General features: G+C 41.3%; 1 protein-coding gene across 2 annotated transcripts; it reads left to right on the forward strand.

The window, feature by feature from the left end:
• Window positions 1–11,560, forward strand: LOC104857770 (collagen alpha-1(XII) chain). 2 transcript variants are annotated; one of them, XM_010617846.3, is made up of 7 exons: window positions 1–1,609; window positions 2,331–2,480; window positions 2,562–2,681; window positions 2,783–2,947; window positions 3,535–3,681; window positions 10,004–10,143; window positions 11,244–11,560. In XM_010617846.3, exons 1-7 carry the CDS (start codon window positions 1,459–1,461, stop codon window positions 11,385–11,387), a joined length of 1,017 nt encoding a protein of 338 aa, XP_010616148.2. In that variant the 5' UTR covers window positions 1–1,458; the 3' UTR covers window positions 11,388–11,560. The 2 variants fall into 2 exon arrangements, with proteins under 2 accessions (XP_010616148.2, XP_010616147.1); XM_010617845.2 differs by lacking the exons at window positions 1–1,609; window positions 11,244–11,560 and adding an exon at window positions 10,643–10,787 and having other exon boundaries at window positions 1,845–2,480.
• Window positions 11,561–21,849: the final 10,289 nt, after the last annotated feature.

Genomic DNA, 21,849 nt, shown 5'->3' on the forward strand with positions numbered 1-21,849 from the left:
TTATACTTGATACCAGGGATTAAACCTTGCACTGTGAGGCAGGCAGCCGCACCACTGAGCACGGCCTCCTGGGAAGTGTGCTCACCTAGCGCCCCCTGATAATGAAATCTGCAGAAACTCTCCGCTTTACTTTCCTAGAGTGGGAGGTGAGCCGCACTGGCCTTGCTACTTGCCAGGCACTGTGCACGGCCCCTTACGTCACCTTGTCAAGCACAACATTTCCATCATTTTCTTTTACTGTGGCGTGGGTGGGGTGGAACCAGGGCCTCCTGAGTGCCAGGCCAGGGCTCTGTCCTGGGTCTACACTCCAGCCCTTCGGTTGTGCCAAGTTCCTGACCCTTCTGGGACACGCAGGCGTGCGGCAGGGGCTCTGCCGATGGTATGAAGGCGAGACTGCGAGCGGCTGTGCGTCCGGAGCAGAGCGCTCAGGGTGCTCGGAGGCTGCTTTACCTCGGTCCTCACAGTAAACATACGCTATAAGGAGGGGGAATTATTTTTCTTCTCTTACAATGCTGCACATTGTAAGTTCCTCTCGGTGAAAGTTTGATTATCAAGGTGAGTGTTTGCAATGGAGTTCACCTCTGGAGAGAAATGACAACCCTTTCTGACACAACAGTAATGACAATTTTATCCTCGGGTAAGAAGCTGAGCCACATTCTCTGGGGAGAACTTAGCATTATGAAACTATTTCAATATGAACTATTAGGTCATTATACAATGAGAAGTAGGTATACATTTTTTTCCACTAAAATTTATTTGATTATAAGTAATTTACTTATTCTGATGTTTGAAAAAAAGATAGTCAACTGTACTTTTGATAAAATTTTAAGGCTTTTCAGTACTGCACTAGTTACATAGTATACGTTATCTAAAGAAGAGCTTTTACTAAATGTAGGTTACAATCCCTACACATCTCTGACACATTTCTTCTAGGCAGTGACCAGGCTGCAGTTTTCTTCTGTGAAGGGAGTTATGTGTGTTTGCTTCAGTGGCTCATCTGGGCTGGGACCTCAGAGTCAGGTTACAGGAGCAGTGGGAAGCGACCTGGTAACACGGGGCTGTTAGGTTTCCTGCCCTGTGTGATGATAGGCGTGGTGCAAACACAGCTAGTTTTTAACACCCTTAGAGGTGGCAGGGGTGGGAAGAGCTTGCTTCTGTGTCCGTCGTGCACTGAACCAGCAGACTGAGCAGTGCAGGAGCTGCCTGAGGAGGCCTCGAGGTCTCGGGGCAGCGCCTGGGCGCGCTCTGCCCCAACATGTGTGACACACGAGCGGGCACTTGCACTAGGCAGCGTGATGAGCACTGCTTAGCTTCTCAGCAGGTTTTTCATATCAGATGTGACAGTGCAAAGAACTGGAAATTCATAGCTGGTCACTCAAGCTCATAGAAGAAAGAACATTTAAAAAGTTGTATGTGGATAAAATAAATCAAAGTGTCAAATTATGCTGTCTTGAACCGATGTTTGATTGTTTCTCTTATGGTGATATTAACCATTTGTATTTTTATTTTGTAGCTTGTACACTGAGGATATTGGGATTGTTTTTCTCTCTCCAAAGCACCCTCGCTCTGTATCGTGTCTGTGCTTGTCTCCACAGCTCTCGATTTATTTGTTTGCTACTTTCCTAAATTGTTTTCCTTCTTCCTTGATCCTTTACGTGTGCAAATTTCATCATCTGTATTTATCTGATATTTTTATACATAGTGGATGATAAAGTTCAATAACAACTAAATAACAGTGCATCAAGTTTTAAAAATGTATCTTTAATTATTAAGATTTATTTTAAGAGTTGTATCTAATCCTTCATAATATATATAATAGTTACCTGGGAGCTTAATCATTTTAAGATATTTTTGGCTCATCAAAACTTTTCAAGCTTACGCGTTTTATTAGTCCACTTGCCTGATAATATCACATATTATAGAAAAATACAACCTCTTATCTTTAGATTGCATTAAAGTTTTATTAAAAGTATTAATACTCATTGTTAAATAGTCGTGCATTGTCATGTAGCCAAGCTTTTGTGTGCGTGAGCCTTTCACACAGGCAGTGATGGTCTAACTCCAGCCCCAGGTTCTAGGCCAGTAGCTAGGAAATACAGTCAGTGGTGAAGGAAAGATTTGCTACTGAACTGCTCTCTGGGGGAACTGAGTTTTATGAATATGCTTGAGGGTGATAGATCACATGGACAGATTTTAAAGTCTGGCGCTGTGAGTCGTTGAGTCAGCTGCAGACGCAGGCTGGGGGGCTGGGGGAGGCAGCGGCCAGGACGGGGAGCGACCTGACCTGCCTGCAGCCCGCTCCTCACGCCCTGTCTGGGTTGCCGGGACAGGGATGGAGTGCCTCACCAGAGCCGAAACCGACATCGTGCTGTTGGTGGACGGGTCGTGGAGCATCGGCCGGGCGAATTTCAGGACTGTGAGGAGTTTCATTTCTCGTATTGTGGAAGTTTTTGAGATTGGCCCCAAAAGAGTGCAAATTGGTAAGTCCTCCCCAGATTGAAGAGGTCGGGACATCTTCGTGGTGCTTTTCCACACACCCTGGTGCGGATGGTGTCTTTTAGGCCTCTCTCAGTACAGCGGAGACCCCAGGACAGAGTGGCAGTTAAACGCTCACAGAGACAAGAAGAGCCTGTTGCAAGCGGTGGCAAACTTACCCTACAAAGGGGGCAACACTCTCACCGGTGAGCCGGCGCCCCGGGGCTGTGAGCTCCACTGAACCTTCCGCCTTCAGCCACCCAGCCCAGGAGGCGTTAGACTGACTCTCTGTTAACATTCCCACTAGGTTTGGCTTTGAATTTCATTCGCCAGCAGAACTTCAAGACCCAGGCTGGCATGCGGCCTCGTGCTCGAAAAATTGGTGTCCTCATTACTGACGGGAAATCCCAGGACGACTTCGAGGCGCCGTCCAAGAAACTCAAGGACCAGGGCGTGGAGCTGTTTGCTATTGGTAAGCGCGGAGGACCGCGGTGCCCTGGGGCGCAGAGGGATGAGGATATCCGCGTAGATATTGCTGAAGGCAGGGGAAAACCAACAAACTATCTTCTCTGAGATGTAATTTATCAAAATGATGCTCCAGAGAATCAGTTCACTTCCCCCTACCAAAGAGACACAGCTGCATGTTTTTATTGTATTTTTTTTTAAAAGGAAAAGTGATGGATTAAGAAGAAACATACTATTGATAGGATTCACGGAAATCCCTGTTGGGTTTTGTACACATTCTTGTTTCTTTTTGATAACTGTTATCTTTACATTCCAGGAAAAAAAAAAAACACTGAAAAGATATTCTTTGGTGGAACATTGGTGCTAGAAGTACTTAGAATTTAGAATTTCCTTGAGACTTTGTTTCTGTTTTATAACTACTGATGAGTAATCATTTCATTCCTAAGGAGAATAAAATAGAAGGCCCAGTTAACAAGTTATTAAACCTTCAGCTTGCCTAAAGTAGCCATTAATAAAGAAAACACTTATATATTTTCTTTAGTGCATTAGCTGTTTCTGAGAATGTTTTTAGTTTTTATGTATCCATTTTTCAAGGTATTAAGAACGCTGATGAAGGTGAATTGAAGACGATCACCACGGATCCTGATGTTACCCACACATACAACGTGGCTGATTCTGAGTCGCTCTCTACTGTTGTGGACGACCTCACCAGTAACTTGTGTAACAGCGTCAAGGGTCCAGGTGAGCCTAGCCTAGAGTTTCTTCAGCACTGTTGGTGTTTTGGGAACACATAATTAATTTTGGGATGTGGAGGGGAACTGTTTTGCATGTTGTAAGATGTTTATCACCACCTTCCACTACGATTGTGTTTATGTTTTTATGGTCTTTTATGTTGAGTAGTATTTGTTTTATAAAGTTGGGTGTACCATTGTTTGGTGCATATATGTTGATAATTGTTATTTCTTCCTATGGATTGTTCCCTTGACAAATATGTAGAGAGAGAGACCTTTGCCTGTTTCGATTAGTTTTGGCTTGATATACATTTTGTTTGAGTATACATTTGCTTTATTTTTCAGGTTCTTGTTGCATGGAATATTGTTTTCCATCCTTTGATATTTAGTCCGAGTTTCTTTTTGGGTTAAATGTGTTTCTTATATACCTTGTACTGTTGGATTTGTTTCTTGATCCATTGTTCCAGTCTGTGTCTTTGATTGGTAAGTTGAGACCATGCATATTGAGAGTTATTACTAATAGGTATTGACTTACTCCTATCATTGCCTTATTTTCCTGTTCCTAATTCCCTATATTTGCCTTTCACTTAACTGCCCACCCTCCTGGTGTATTCATTCTATTACACCTTTTGTCATTATTAGCTTTATTGTCTCCTTCTAGATTTTCTTTCAGAATTCTTTTGATTCCTGGTTTTATGGTCATGAGTTCCTTTAGGCACTATTTATCATGACTGTATGATTTCTCCATCAATTTTGAAAGATAGTTTTGCAGGACATATCAGCCTGCATTGGAAATTGTTTTCTCTTAGAGCTTGAAACACTTCACTCCAGACTATCCTTGCCTTTAAATTTGTATTGAGAAAACTGCTGTAATTCAAATGGGTTTACCCTTGTAAGTGTTTCTTTGCTTTTCTCTAACCACTTTTAAAGTTCTATTCCTGTGTTTGACTTCCTGGACTTTGATTATGTGTTGTGGAGAGGTTCTTTTATAATCATGGCTATTTAAACTTCTATATGCCTCACATATTTGCATAAATTTTTTCTTTTCTTTTTTTTTCCCTCATTGAGTTTATTGGTATATTTTAGGTATACAGTACAGTTACATTCATCATTGGGATCTTGTACCTTTACATGACAGGTCTTGGTTCTCATTTTTTCCCCTTGTCCCTGCCCTCCCTTCACCCCCTCTTCCCTCCCCTATTTACAAGTACTTTATTTCCATTTTTTCATGTTATTTTTCTTTTTTATTATTACCTTTCCCCTAACCTTCCCACTTCCCCTACACCTTTAGCCCTTTTCTTCCTGTTTCTCATTGTCAATTATATCATTAGGATCTTATGCACCATTATAGTTTTTCATACCAGAGAATCTGTTTGGTATTTATACACATGTGACTTATTAATTTATACACATGTGACTTATTAATTTAGGAGTATATCCTCAATATGTATCCATTTTCCTATGAATGACTCTAATTTCTCATTCTTCATGGCTGAGTAGTATTCCATTTTATAGAAAAACCACATCTTCTTTATCCAGTCTCCAACTTATTAAAAAGCTTCTTCACTGCAAAAGAAACCATCAACAGAATTAAAAGACACCTACAATGTGGGAAAAAGTTTTTATCAACTGCTCCTCAGACAAAGGACTATTATCTAAAATATATAAAGAACTCAAAATAATCAACCCCTGCAAATATAAAGTCCCGATTCAAAAATGGGCATCCAAAATGAACAGACATTTCTCAGACAAAGAAGTAAAAGCAGTAAGTAAATATATGAAAAAATGTTCCACATCACTGGTCATTCGAGAGATGCAGATGAAAGCAACACTGAGATTACACCTCAACCCACAAAGAATGGCTGCTATCAAGAAATCAAACAATAACAAATGTTGATGGTGTTGTAGGGAGAAAGGAACCCTTCTCCATTGTTGGTGGGAGTGCAGACTGGTGCAACCATTATGGAAATCAATATGGGGATACCTCAAAGAGCTGGGATTAGATGTTCCATTTGACCCAGCCATCCCTCTGCTGGGTATCTTTCCAAAAGAATTAGAAGAATCATATCACAGTGATATATGTGCACCTATGTTTACAGTGACACAGTCTGTAATAGCTAAAACTTGGAAACGGCCCATTTGCCCATCAGTTGGAGACTGGATAAAGAAGATGTGGTTTTTATTTTTCTTTATTTGGAATATTTTGTGCTATTCCTTTAGTAAACAAGCTTTTTTATGTCATATATGCTATCTTTTGGTTTTTCATTAATTCTTATCAATCTTAGACTAGTCTTCTTTGTGTCTTCTAGGAGCTGTCTGATCCATTTTTCATGTTCTCTTGCTATTTTTAAGGTATCTCTTATTAATTGATCACTGATAACAGCTCTGTCTTCTAGTTCTGTCACTGTCCTCACATTGGTTACCTCTGCTACCTGTACTTTTAATAGAACATTTAATGTCCTGAGTTTCTATTTGGAGCCTTTTTATGCACTCCAATTCTTATCTTTTTTTTTTTGAGACAGTATCTCACTATGTAGTCCAGGCTTGCCTTGAACTTGCAGTGATCTTCCTGCTACTGCCTCCTGAGTGCTAGGATTATAGGTGTGCACCACCAGGCCTGGGTGTGGGTTCCAAGCCTTTTCTTTGCTAGTCATTCATGTTTTGCATCATTTTGTTTAGCTCTGTTAGCTTTTTATTAGTGTTTTCTTTAGAATGGCTGGTTATTTTATTTGACTCAATTTTTTTACTAAAATTTTGTGAGCTTGCCAAATGCCTTACTGATTTGTTCTGTAATTTCTCCTGATAGTAAACTAAGGGGGGGGCAAATTAAATGACTGAGAAAAAAAAAAGACCAAAACAAAGAAACAAATAAATGATAAATTAATGAATAAATTAAGCAAAATAGGAAAAAAGACTCCAAACACACACACACACACACACACACACACACACACACCAATAAAGGAGAAAAACATGTCAAAAAATTCTTATGTAAAGTCAGATTCTGGGAAAATGGTGATGACTAGTGATTTTTTGGGTGTTGGGATTTTCTTTGTTTTTGATTTCTCGGGTTTGTTTTTACTTTTTTTGTTTTCTGGCACCAGGGATTGAACTCAGGACCTTGTGCTTGCAAGGCAGGCTTGGTGCCACTGAACTAAATCTCCAGCCCCTATTTTGACTCTTCATAAAAATAGCAACCAAAAGCCCTTGGATAACATCAGTAGCATAACTGGGTGACAAGATTCCCCATGAACTCCAGAATGTGAGGAGTGGGAATAAACCACCAGCAGGTGCAAGACCTCTGCATTTCTTGGCATCTGCAGGGAAGCAGAGAAAAGTGGTGATGTCAGACCCTGAAGTAGCCAGTGGCTCTTGCGGGAAGAGGAGGACCCATTTGAGAACAAGGGTAGAGATGGGGTTTTGCACCTTCTGGAAGTGGGTCAATGAAGGGAGCAAGAGTTTGGATAACCGTTAGCGGCCTCCACTTAATGGATTAATGTCAGTCTAGTTCTGTCTCAATGTGATATTTTTTCTTTGTAAAAACTACCTTAGTAAAGGATGAGTACTGAAAGCACGCTGACGTGTTTGCCGTGTGGAATGGTGGGGTCCAGTGTGGCGGGCACTGGCTGAGTCTCACTGTCCACACTTGAAGAAGGGCTGGCTCAAACTGAGATGTGCTATAACTGTAAAATATTGGATTTTGAAAACTTGACATGGGGAAAAAAAGACTGTAAATAACTCATTTTTAACGTTGCTTCATTTTGAAATGAGTATTTTGGGTGTATGGCTGTATAAAAAATATTAATGAGGTCATTGAATTGGTCACTAAATGAGGAATTGTGCAGATTTTCTCTTTATTGTTGGCAAATAACCTTCTGGGAGTGTGATGGAGACTCTCTTCCCAGTTGAAATCACTGCTTTAGTCTTATTGTGTTTCTGATTTGGTTTTTGAATTGACACTGCTGTAGAAATTGGCTTCTGGCTTATTTGAAGATATACACACACACACACACACACACACACACACACAGTGCATTTATAAAAGGGGGTAGAGGAAGAAAAAGAGATGTTTCCTGTTTTGATGTACATCTGTGCTCTAATATAGCATCTCCATCCTAATGATCACATTGCTCAGGTGGCTTATGGCAGACTTTGTTCTCTAAAATATGATTCTTTTTAAAAATTTCTTAATAAGATTGGAAGAGTGATCTCATATTTGATTTGCTTTGCCAAAACTGTATATGATCAGATTTGATACTTTCTTCTTGTAACCCTGAATATAAAAAGAAGTTATAATTTTAGAGTTTCAATGTTTAGAAATTATATAATCCATATTTATTAGTGAAGATACTGAGATTTGGAGGAGTTAAATTAGTTCTTCACAGTCCAAATAGTGAAGGATGTTTTTATAAGTGTTTGGAAAAAGTAACTGCAGTTAAAGAGTGAGGATTTAGAAATAAAATTATTGAACTAGATTCACAGTGACAAAGAACGAGAAGATGTATTATCTGAATAAGTCGTAGGATACAACCATCAAAATTAAAGGTTTTTGGGAAATTAATGATAAAAATAATAGCTCTTATTACATGAGAAATGATTCATTTTAAGAATATGCAGGTTATGGTAAAAACTATCCTGCATTAATTTATTCTGGTTTGGAAAATTTGACATATATTGTGGTAGAAATGGTTCATATGTTTGGGAATTGATGATACCTTTTAAACACTGTTCCTTGTTGAATTTCCCTCTCCAAACTTTTGCAGGTTTTCTCTTTTAGATTTTGAACAATAGGCTGACTTTTCCCCTGAAGTAATAGACTAGCTGGGCAGTTAAAATCTATAGGTTCCTGGCTCTACATTAGCTGAGAGAGTTGTAGTTTTTATTCATTTGGGATGAAAACATCTGTTTTCCTTTATTTTAAAAATCAACTACGTAATGATTTCATTCATTCTGGTTTCCCACACAGTAAAATTGCTTGATATTTTTTTTAAGCTCGACTGTGATCTAAGTACATTAAAGGTTAGGCCAGTAAGGCTGGAAATGTTCTCTCTGGTTTTGACTTAAGAATTTCTATGAAATTGATTTGCCATGTTTATGGAGTCATTGGATGAATTCTTCTGTCTTTACATTATTATTTGGGAATCTTCCTATTGATCAAATTGAATTTAGCTTTTCTATTTTCATCGATATGTATTCTAGATATTGTTATATCTTTGTCATGTCACTCTGTTTACCAACAGAGAGCACAACCACAGGCAGTGGGGTGTTCCCAAATTTTAAAATACTTGTTTGTTTTCACCCTTTCTTGAGGGAAAAGTAATTAATTTCTCTTGTTACTAAACTAGGGAAATAAACATGTAATAAGAAATCAACTCTGCAATAGAACTAAATACGAATAAGAAATCAATTTTATCCTCACAGATCCTTTTAGCTAAGGAGCTAAGACATGAGTGCATGAAACCAAAATGGGGCAGTGACTCAACAGTGATGGAGACAATGCAGACACTGAACTTTCAGGGCCCAAATCCGTATGACCATTGGATGAATTCTTCTGTCTTTACATTATTATTTGGGAATAATTTGATCCTATTGATCAAATTGAATTTAGCTTTTCTATTTTCATCGATATTTATTCTAGATATTGTTATATCTTTGTCATGTCACTCTGTTTACCAACAGAGAGCACAACCACAGGCAGTGGGGTGTTCCCAAATTTTAAAATACTTGTTTGTTTTCACCCTTTCTTGAGGGAAAAGTAATTAATTTCTCTTGTTACTAAACTAGGGAAATAAACATGTAATAAGAAATCAACTCTGCAATAGAACTAAATACGAATAAGAAATCAATTTTATCCTCACAGATCCTTTTAGCTAAGGAGCTAAGACATGAGTGCATGAAACCAAAATGGGGCAGTGACTCAACAGTGATGGAGACAATGCAGACACTGAACTTTCAGGGCCCAAATCCGTATGTACTGGTTACGTATGAGGACAGAGTGAGGAGAACACGTCCAAGGATGACGTGGAGGTTTTGGGCATAGGTGACTATTTAACTGGTGGTGTCGCAGAGAAGAGGAGAAGCCAGATGAAGGAACAGTGCTGAGCTCAGGTTCGAATCTCCTGAAGCTAAAGACCCTTTGCTCACGCAGAGTGGCGCTCTGGGCGGCGGGCCTCTGTACAGATACATTTTCTACTTATGGGAAAGGCAGCCTGTGCGAGCTCGGGACCTGCGTTCAGCGGTATTCTAGATCGACACTGTTTCAGTGTAATTTCGAACTTCATTACCTGGCTACAGTAACGAAAGAGTGCGTGCGCTTTTTTCCCCACACGCAGGTGACTTGGAAGCGCCTTCTAACTTGGTTATTTCTGAGCGAACTCACCGTTCTTTTAGAGTGAGCTGGACACCTCCTTCTGACAGTGTGGACAGATACAAGATGGAATACTACCCCGTCTCAGGAGGGAAACGCCAGGAAGTGAGTAGACAGCACCTCAGCCCACCCTGTCCGTACACAGAGACAGGGTCCGCCTCACTAGAGCTGTGGGCAAGAGGGCTGTAGGGAGGGCAGAATTGAGCAGGGAACAGGGCACAGGCATTTGGGCTCAATTAAAGGGGAAGAGCTTTGCTTAGGTTCATACAGTTTCTAAGCATTGCTGGATCTCAGTATGAGTTTTTAAAAATTAAAATTGATTTTAGGATACTGATTTATTCATGAGTTTGTCTTAGAATCCTAGATTTGCCAAGGGATATTAAAGATGATCTACTTTTACTCATTCATTCTACAAGTAAGGAAAAACAACAGCTAAAAGAGTAAATTATGTGAACCGTCCAACACGTAGTAGTTGGCAAAAACAAATCACAATGGGCTTGCTGGAATATAATTTCTAAGCTCAGAGCAGTTAACTGCTTTGTAAATATAATAGAAGAAGAGAACTAATCGTACCACTTATCACTGTTATTTGTCCCCCTGCTAGTTTTATGTGAGTCGACTGGAAACCAGCACAGTGCTGAAAGATCTGAAGCCAGAAACTGAGTACGTCGTGAATGTGTATTCTGTGGTGGAAGATGAATATAGTGAGCCCCTGAAGGGCACAGAAAAAACTTGTAAGTCAGATTAAATGTGTACACACACACACACACAATAGGGAAAGTGGGAAGGGTAGGGGAAAGGTAATAAGGGAAAAGAAAAAAATATGAGAAAATGAAAAAATGGAAATAAAGTGTAAATGGGGAGGGGAGGAGGGGGTGAAGGGAGGGCAGGGACAAGGGGGAAAAATGAGAACCAAGACCTGTCATGTAAAGGTACAAGATTCCAATGATGAATGTAACTGTACTGTATACCTAAAATGGACCAATAAACTAAATAAAATAAAATAAAGAAAACAACAGCTGGGTGAATCATTTATGTGAATTATCCAAATCTCACTGTAGCCCAGTAGTTTCCAAAAAATGAAAGACAATGGCCTCATTGGAATTTAGTTTCTAAGGTCACAGCGGTGAACTACTTTTTAAATATAATAGAAAAACGAACTGATCATAACATGCATTGGTGTTGTTTTTATTCTTTCCCCTTAGTTTTCTGTAAATCGACTGAAAATCAGCAAAGTGTTAAAAGATCTGGAGCCTGGAGCTGAATACGTTGTGAGCGTCTATTCCATGGTGGGAAATGAATACAGCGAGGCTCTGAAAGGCACAGGAAGCAGCTCTAAGAGAGATTAAGCACACACTCATCTGCACATGCGTGCACACACACACACATTTTCTGTTTTACTTTCCAAGATAAATAGGTGATAGCCCATGTAGGTCTTTTTGTCACCCCTTGATTCAGTATCTATTCGATGGATATTTACCAAGTGCTCAATAAACGCTTCCTACTATCCAGTCTTGCTGGCCGCTCCTGCCCCTGTGGGCCCTGCTCTTGGCCCCGGGGATGGTGTGAGGTGGGGAGGGGAGGAGGGCAGGGCACTTAGGAGTATATCCTAAGTTAGAGGAGAGTAACATTCAAGAGAGTAAAGCTCTCAGATCCCACTCCGGTTGTTCTATGAGGACATTTTCCTGGAGAACTGAGCTCTCCTCGGTACAGCGCCCGGAAACCTGGGGCGGGGGGCGCACATCAGGAGCAGCGCTGTACAGTGACACGTTTCACACCTGCCAGTGGCCGGGCTCCCTGCGAGCAATGACCTCGCCCTGCGCAGTAACATTCAAGAGAGTAAAGCTCTCAGATCCCACTCCGGTTGTTCTATGAGGACATTTTCCTGGAGAACTGAGCTCTCCTCGGTACAGCGCCCGGAAACCTGGGGCGGGGGGCGCACATCAGGAGCAGCGCTGTACAGTGACACGTTTCACACCTGCCAGTGGCCGGGCTCCCTGCGAGCAATGACCTCGCCCTGCGCTGTTCAGCTCATTTTTAATTAAAATTAAATTTTGGATGATTATTTATTCATGAGTTTGTCCCAGAATCCTAGATTTGGCAAGGGATATTAAAAGATGATCTACTTTTACTCAATCACTTTTAAAATACATATTGAGGATATACTCCTAAGTGAAATAAGTAAGTCACACACGTAATATCTATTTGATGGATATTTACCAAATGCTCAATAAACGCTTCCTACGTACCCAATCTTGCTGGCCGCTCCTGCCCCTGTGGGCCCTGCTCTTGGCCCCGGGGATGGTGTGAGGTGGGGAGGGGAGGAGGGCAGGGCACTTAGGAGTATATCCTAAGTTAGAGGAGAGTAACATTCAAGAGAGTAAAGCTCTCAGATCCCACTCCGGTTGTTCTATGAGGACATTTTCCTGGAGAACTGAGCTCTCCTCGGTACAGCGCCCGGAAACCTGGGGCGGGGGGCGCACATCAGGAGCAGCGCTGTACAGTGACACGTTTCACACCTGCCAGTGGCCGGGCTCCCTGCGAGCAATGACCTCGCCCTGCGCTGTTCAGCTCTGGCCTTTACTACCCCATGGCATTGACTTGGAGTGGGACTCTGGGGGGAGATACTCATTGCTCCCGTTCCTGGCGGTGTTCCCAAGGCCATAGGAAAGTACGCTTTCCCTCTTCCTGCTCCTTGGCTGGCACCCGGGGGAGGAGCAGGGCACTTAGGAGTATATCCTAAATTAGAGGAGAGTAACATTCAAGAGAGTAAAGCTCTCAGATCCCACTCCGGCTGTTCTATGAGGACATTTTCCTGGAGAACTGAGCTCTCCTTGGTACAGCGCCCGGAAACCTGGGGCGGGGGGCGCACATCAGGAGCAGCGCTGCTCAGTGACACGTTTCACACCTGCCAGTGGCCGGGCTCCCTGCGAGCAATGACCTCGCCCTGCGCTGTTCAGCTCTGGCCTTTACTACCCCATGGCATTGACTTTGAGCGGGACTCTGGGGGGAGATGCTCATTGCTCCCGTTCCTGGTGGTGTCCCAAGGCCATAGGAAAGTACGCTTTCCCTCTTCCTGCTCCTTGGCTGGCACCCGGGGGAGGAAGGGAAACCACTCGGAAGACGAGGGCGTGGATAAGAGCTGCCGCTGCTGCTCGGTGGGTTCCTAGTGCTTCTCTCTTCTTTTCTACCCGTTCACGTCAGACCGTGGGACACAGGAAATTCTGTATTTTGGTAATGGTGGGATGGATGTGACGATTCCTTCAAACTTTAAATTCAGTCTTTGGGCTTTTTGGTATAAATCAAAGAACACAGTAGTGCATGGTTGAGACCAGATATGTGAAAGAAGATAGTCCTAATAAATGCCATACAACAGTCTAGTCGTGGAAAACTTCTCTGATATTTACTGGAGTCAAGTAAAACTCAGTATTTCATAGTCTAGATGAGCAGGAAGATCTGTATTCAACGCCGGGAGGAATGACTTTTAAGACAGGAAATACTGTATTTTGGTAATTGGTGGGATGGATATGACGATTCCTTAAAACTTTAAATTCAGTCTTTGAATGGGCTTTTTGGTATAAATCAAAGAACACAGTAGTGCATGGTTGAGACCAGATATGTGAAAGAAGATAGTCCTAATAAATGTCATACAACAGTCTAGTCATGGAAAACTTCTCTGATATTTACTGGAGTCAAGTAAAACTCAGTATTTCATAGTCTAGATGAGCAGGAAGATCTGTATTCAACGCCGGGAGGAATGACTTTTAAGTACAGTTGTGTGAGCTGGGGAAGGGCTAGGCCAGGGCTGCACTAGTGAGTTCTACCCCAGCCTTCTCAGTGACTTTCCTGGTCTAATTTGTTCACCCTTCTTAGGAACTTCATAGAGTTTTATACTACTTCAATTTTACTTCTCCAAACTAACACCAGCAATACAATTATCTGCAAAGCGATAAAATGGGATTGCTGCTTTTTTCTATTTTCTTTCTCTCTTTTCATATTGACCTGTTGATAGTGATTGTTGTAGGCAGGACTACGAAAGGAGGGCACCAGCATATCTTTGCTGAAGAGCACAAATGGTTAATTCAGGGGGGATGACTTTAGTTGGAGTCAAGCTGACCTGGGCTGAAAGTGAACTCAGCAAGACCCTACTACTTTTTTTTTGCCCCTGCTACTTCTAATGTAGTATAGCTGAATTATGGAGAGGTAAGACACTTGTGCCACTTATAGCCTGCTAATACTGGGCAGAAATGTCTGCTACAAAGGATGAAAAATAACATTCCATGCAACAAGAGCCTGAAGACAGCCAGAGTAAATTAACTTATTTTCAGACAATGTAGACTTTAAACAAAGCTGATCAAAAAAGGCAAAGAAAGACACCACATATTGGTTAATGGAACTCTTCAGTAGGAAGAGATCGCAATTATAAACATGCATATACCAAAATATGGTGCACCCAACTTCATAAAGAAAACATTAGAAGGGGCTGGCGATTTAGCTCAGTGGTTCGGTGGCCTGCCTTGCAAGTGCAAGAACCCAAGTTCAACCCCCCGGTACCAAAAAAGCAAAAAAAACCCAAAAAACAAAAAACAACAAAAAACAAAAAACAAAAAACAAAAGAAAACATTAGTGGACATAAAAGATCAGATGACTGTCAATGCAATTATAGTAGGGGACCTCTATTTGGGACTATCACAAATAGACAGATCAACTACACAAAGAGATCCACCAAGAAATATCAGTGTTTGCATTTAGTAGATGTATACAGAGTGTTTCACCCAACAACAATAGCATGTCCTTTTCAGCAAGACCTGGAACTTTCTCCAGAATAGACCACAGACTAGCTAATAAGTCATGCTTAATAAAGGCAAAAGAATAAAAAATTTACCACGTATATTATCAAATCACAGTATAGGGAACTTAGAAATCAAGGGCAAAAGAAGTCCCAGAAGTTATTCAAAGGTATGGAAACTTAATGGCACACTCTTGGGTCATCAATGGGTCACAGAAGAAATTAAGGAAGAAATAATGCAGCTCTTAGTATGAAATTACACCAGGTCAGCAGAGCAGAACTTATGAGACCCAGTGAAAGCAGTCCAATGAGGGAAGTTTATAGGTGTGAATGCCCACATCACAAAAACAGAATGAGAATAAATAGCCAAATGATGCATCTCTTGGTCCTAGAAAAACACAATCTAAATCTAGAGCTTATACAAAAAAAAGAAAATGTAAAGATCGAAACAGAAATCAATGAAACAGAGACTAAAACAATATCAGTAATCAATGAATCAAAAAGCTGGTTGTTTGAAAGATAAAACCTTGATTTATCTTACAAAAAAGAATCACAGTATAGGGAACTTAGAAATCAATGGCAAAAGAAATCCCAGAAGTTATTCAAAGGTATGGAAACTTAATGGCACACTCTTGGGTAATCAATGGGTCACAGAAGAAATTAAGGAAGAAATAATGCAGCTCCTAGTATGAAATAACACCAGGTCAGCAGAGCAGAACTTATGAGACCCAGTGAAAGCAGTCTAATGAGGGAAGTTTATAGCTGTGAATGCCCACATCACAAAAACAGAATGAGCTCAAATAAATAGCCAAATGATGCATCTCCTGGTCCTAGAAAAACAACAATCTAAATCTAGAGCTTATACAAAAAAAAGAAAATGTAAAGATAGCAACAGAAATCAATGAAACAGAGACTAAAACAATAGCAGTAATCAATGAATCAAAAAGCTGGTTGTTTGAAAGATAAAACCTTGATTTATCTTACAAAAAAAAATAAGGAAAGAAAAGACATAAATCAATTCATTTAGAAACAAACAAAAAGGTGAAATCACGACAGGCACTGCAGAAATCCAGAAGATTCTTAACAACTAGTTCACAAACTTCTACACCAAAAAAGTGGAGAACTCAGAAGAATGAGATTCCTAGATACACATGAATTACCAAAACTGAACCAAGAATACTTAAAAACCCTGAATAATACAATAAAAGGAAATAAAATTGAAGCAGTAATAAAAAAGCTACCAATTAAGAAAAGCCCAGGGCCTGAAGGAGTCACTGCCCAATTCTATAAGAACTTCACAGAAAGTGAACACTAATACTCCTCAAACTCTTTAATGAAATTGAAAGGGAAAGAGTACTCCCAAAATCATTCCTTGGAAGCTAGCATTACCCTGATTTCAAAACCAGACGAGGATCGAACCTAAAATCCAAACTGTAGGCCAATCTCTCTACAGAGCACAGATGCAAAAATTCTTAACAAGATACTGGCAAACAGAATGTAACAATTTATAAAAAAAAATCATATACCACGACCAAGTAGTCTTCATCCCAGGGATGTAGGAATGGTTCAATATATGCAAATCAATAAAAGAATTCATCACATAAACAGAAACACAGACAAAAATCACACGATCATCTCAATAGATGCAGACAAACCTTTGACAAAATCCAACATCCATTCATGATAAAAAGCGTGAAGAAAATAGGTACAGAAAGACCTTATCTCAGTCTAATAAAAGCCACTTATGAAAAATCTGCTGCCAACATCCTATTAAATGGGGAAAAACTGAAAGCTTTGCCTCTAAAATAGGAACAAGACAAGGATGTCTACTATTACCATTCCTGATTAACACAGTATTCAAAACATTAGCCAGAGCAATCAATCAAGAAAAGAATTGAAAGGGATATGTATAGGGATGGAGATTTAGCTCAGTGGCAATGTGCTTGCCTCACAAGTGAAAGGTTCTGAGTTTGAACCCCAGTACAAAAAAAAAAAAAAAAAAAAAAGAGTAAGTATAGAAAAGCATGATTTCAAATTATCACTATTTCGTTATTTGTAGATGACATAATCCCCTGGGTTACAAGACCTCCCCCGCAAAAAATCCCACCGACAGAGACCCAGAATTAATAACCAAATTCAGCAGCGTAGCAGGATACAAAATCAATGCACAAAAATGAAATCTCCAATTTATAGGCTTATTGAGTTTTTTTTTAAGATTTTTTTTTTCTAGTTCCCTGGAAGGGAAAAAGGCATTGTGATTTTGGGTAACTGTGTCCCGGAGCTGTAGTTTTTTTTAGAAGTACAGTTTTAAAATTATGATTTTCCTCGTGTTGCGCCTGAAGGGTAAGCACGGCTGCCCTCTGTCTGAGCAGCCCAGCGGGATCGTAACTCAGCCCCGTAAGAAACTAGAGGGACAAAGTTTAAGGAAAGGGAAGGGTGAGGAAGAAGATAGGTAGCTATCCCGGTAAGAAAGTCAGGGTAGGGAGCTCTGAAAAGACAGAGGCCCCTTGGGCCCTTTGTTTTATGGGTGTGCGGGGCGTGAGCCTTTTCGGTACTCAGAACTTGCCATAACTGGATTGGCTCTTACGCACTGCTGCCTAAAGTCAATTTCCCCGGTGGTCTATGTGCAGGTTTTTTGTCTGTTTACTTGTCCTTGACTTCCTTTGAAGGTCTTATCTTTGGGGTGGGCAGCTAGTCGGCAAGGGAGCACCCTGTTCTTGGTTAGTTTAGAGTTAGTAAGGGCTGTGGATGTCTGTTGTGCTCTGGCAGGACCCTAGAGTGAAGGACAGAGCGATCCCCGAGTGAATCCGCATGTACGTAAGTGTGCATGTCAGTGCACACGCGTGCGTACACACTGCCGTCAAGTTAGTCAGGCCCTATATTTTATTGGAGGTGGGGACGGCTTAACCTTTGTGGACTTGGCTGTCTCTCTGTGTCCTGCCCATCAGCTCCTTTTCTGGTCTCTTGGTGTAAGTCTCAGGGCTATATTTTTGCGGGGGGCGGGTAATGGGGGATCGAACTCAGGACCTCATGCTTGCCAGGCAAGCACCGTGCCACTGGGATAAATCCCCAGCCCTCAAGGCTGTTTGGTGCCTTTTTTGTCTGTTTTTTGTTTTTGTTCTTACCTTGTCTTTGACTTGCTTCCCAAGGAAATCTCTGTACCGAATTTTATTTTTATCTCCTTCTAGTCGGGATTAGCTAAAAGGCCTAAGGAGGCCCTGTTCTATTTTACAGACGCCCCCCACCCGCTCCCTTGCCTCCGTTTTCTTTTTCTTCTTCCGTCTCTCAGTTTCACTGGGCGACAGGTTCTTAATGTCAGCCTGGTGCCCCCGTGTGGTGATAGGAAGGAAGGCTGACTCACTTGGCCTTCAGCAAAACCGCCATTGCTTTTTTAATGCTCCCTTTAAATTTGAAAGCAATAATTTTGCTCGTAACCTTCAGAATGATAGAAAAGACTTGGCCCACGTCGAGACTGCTTCGCACTTTTAGCCTCGAAAGAAGCAGTTTATACGTCAAACACACGGCCTGCCTTGCTATGGCCACAGGCCTTCTGATGCAGTCTTCCAAGCTTTCTCTGCCTGCGAATTTCCTAACTGGCTGTGAGAAATGAGCACATCCCCCACAAATGGGGCCTGAGCACTGTTCAAACATCATGACTGCTGCAAGTCACCCCATCATGAGGGAGGAGACACCTTCCAGTAAGATGCACTCTTTGCGGGAGAGAAAGGTGCCGAGCGGTGGCGCTTTGGTGCCCTCTCTCCCTCCCTTCTTGGTTCAGCCCTTTGTAAACGCACATCTGACCCTGGGGGATCCTGGGGCAAACATCTGGGTCCCGTCAGCCCTGGGCCGGGTGGGAAGAGCCAGACCTGGGTAGAAGATACTCAGTTTTCTATCACCCAGCCGATTGGGAGCACATGAAATTCTGGGTCCTGTTAGAGAAACCTGTTTATCTTAAAAGAGCATATATATGAGACAGACATTTAAGACAATTATAGTCTTTGCTTTCATCACTGACATATTATTTCAAAGCTCTCCTATTGACGATTTTCTACTCAAGCCTAGGATGGAATTTCTGTGCACAATAAGCTGACTTGGGCATCAGTCAGAGGACACTTTCTAATTGCCAGGTTGGGGATTTCCAAAAACTAGGCATGTAGGTCACCCTGGAGTGTTTTGTTTTGTTTTGTTGGTACTGGGGATCGAACTGAGAACCTTATGCTCGCGAGGCCAGAGTGGTGCCACTGAGCTAAATCCCCAGCCCATCCTGGGGTGTTTTAATAAATACTTTAATGGGGTCACAACAAAACTGAAACTATTTTCAAAGCAAAGAACAACTTTAAATATATGCTCCAGGTGCTTCTCACAGACAGGCTACAGGACGCCAGTTTCTGTGCCCGGTACTCCTTGTGCTACTGTGATTTATAATAAATATATATTTTGGTCTTGTCTGTTTCCTGGCAGGTAGCTCCTAAACCCCTTGGACTCTCCAAAATGATAGTGACCTTTGAGGTGCTAATGAGACGGCTGAGGCAGGTTGCCAAGGAAACCAACCATAGGGTTGGAACTTTCAGCCCTACCTACCCTAACCCCCAGAGGTCTCAACCTAATTTTTAAAGAACTAGCTAGAAATGAAAAACAAAACAAAACAAAAAACAACCAAAAAACCCCAGCAAACTAAAAAACTAGCTAGAAACGGAGTGAAGATCGACTGCCATCTAGTGGTCACCTTTGGGATGGCCTTTTGAAACTAATAACTGACCAAATGTGCAGATTCCACAATAAAAGTAGCATATAATAATAATTTAAAAAATTCTGCACAGCAAAGAAAGCGACCAACAGGGCAAAGAAACAAACTACAGGATGGTAACAATTTCTATCTATTCCTCAGAGGACTAATATTTGGAATATATAAAGAACTAAAAAAAATTAGACCTCCAAGAGTCCCAGTGATAAAATGGGCAACCAAAATGAGTAGACACGTTCCAGATGAAGAAGTACCAACAGATGCATGCAAATGTTCAATATCCATGGATATTAGAGAGTGCAAATTGAAATTATACTGAGATTCCATCTTACTCCAGAATGGCTACCATCAATAGATCAAATAATAAGAAATGCTGGTGAGGAAGTGGGGGAAAAAGGAAACTTCTACACTGTTAGTGCGACTGTAACCCAGTGCAACCACTATGGAACTCAGTATTGGGACTCCTAAAACAACTAAAACTTGAAGTGCTATTTGGCCCAGCTATTCCTCTTCTAGGTATGTTCCTGAGAGTTAAAGACATCATATTACAGTGATATATGCACACTCATGCTCATAGCAGCACAACTGATAATAGCTAGGTGTTGGAAGTGGCCAGTATGCCCATCAACAGATGAACAGATAAAGAAATTTGGTATTTGTACACAATGGATTACTACTGTGCCATAAAGAAGGAGGGGCTAGAGTTAGGTTTCTTTAGAGTAAAGCATGAGTCCACGTTGATGCAAATACATGGATAAGTCAGAGAGGATAGCTTTCCCATGCAGACACATTCCAATTTATGTACCACTCTGTGCTCATGAAGGTGGACCATAACTCCTGGCTTGTCATTAGCTAGGAGGTGTAGGTAGTGACTTCCTTCAAAAGAACACAGTGTGAAACCGGGTATGTGATTCACAGGGGGAAACCTGACAAAGACCACCTCAAGGGTAACATAAAAGGCGGGCCTGTTGGGCTAAGCGTGGAGGTCCACACCTGTAACCCCAGCTCTCAGGCTGTGGCGGGAGGAGTGCAGTTCAAGGGCAGACTGGACTACAAGACCCCGTTCTGAAACAACGACATCAGCAACACCAGGAACGGTCCCATTGCTGGAATCTGCCATGGATAGTGTGTGATGACAATGGCACTTTACCTCCGGGCACTTCTTCCGCAAACACATAACCCTCATCGAATTGTGATAGACTCACAAGCCTGACCAGTATGTCTCAGCATCATTGGGAAAACAAAAGTCCGAGAACATATCACAGCCAAGAGGAATCTAAGGAAATATGGTGAGCAACCGTAATTTGGCATCATGAATGGAATTCAAAGCAGGAAACGAGTTAGGCACAAATAAGGACACTGGAATAACGTCTGACTTTCAGTTAATAACATATAGATATTGGTTCAGCAACTAAAGCACGTCACACTAATATGAGATGTGGTAATAGGGGAAGGGAGTGTTGGGTACATGAGTACTCTCTATAGCATCTTTACAAATCTTCCTGTAAAATCAAAACTTTCTAAACATTGTCTATTAAAAAATAATAGGGCTGGGGATTTAGCTCAGTGGTGCTGCCACCTGCCTCGTGAGCACAAGGTCCTGAATTCAATCCCCGGTACCAAAAAACAAATAAAGAAAAAAACCAGATTGTTGCGCTCTGGAGAGTATAGATTAGACAACCTGAGCTGAGGATTTTGCTGCTCATCTCTTCTGCACTTGGTATGGTCTTAACTTTCACTGCTTTCATTAGCCTTTCAGAGTTTACTAAATCCACTCTTCTCACCTCTATAAATAAAATACACATATTTTCATTGGACTGCTAGAGAAATTCTTCATAAAGGATGTAACACCCAGATATTTACCCTAGTTTCAATTAAAAATGCATAAAGGTTAATCACTTCATTTAATGTTTCTTATTTGTGAATTACAATTATCTTTACATTTCTGGGATTCTGAGATGGGGTGAAATTAGGTCCACCTGTTCTACCTGCCAGGTTTCCCAGAACTCCTTTCTGGGTTCAGTTTTCTTCTTCCTCAAATATACCCTTTAAAAAGTCTTTTTGTGAGAGTAAATTGTTACTTTTTTTCACCCTGAGAAAAGCTTCATCTCTCTCCCACTTTGAGAAGAAAGTCCTGCTGGATACTTAATCTTCAACTGATGCTTATAGTGTGGCAGCTTTTTCTCTGTGGTGCTGCTGAAGTCTAGTTGCCATTGCTATCAAGATTTGTGTCTGGGGGCCAGGGATGTAGCTCAGTGGCGCCACACCTGCCGGGCAA

The sequence above is a fragment of the Fukomys damarensis genome, unplaced genomic scaffold (assembly GCF_012274545.1).
Source record: "Fukomys damarensis isolate Sample0158 unplaced genomic scaffold, DMR_v1.0_HiC HiC_scaffold_27, whole genome shotgun sequence".
Taxonomy (NCBI): Eukaryota; Metazoa; Chordata; class Mammalia; order Rodentia; family Bathyergidae; genus Fukomys; species Fukomys damarensis.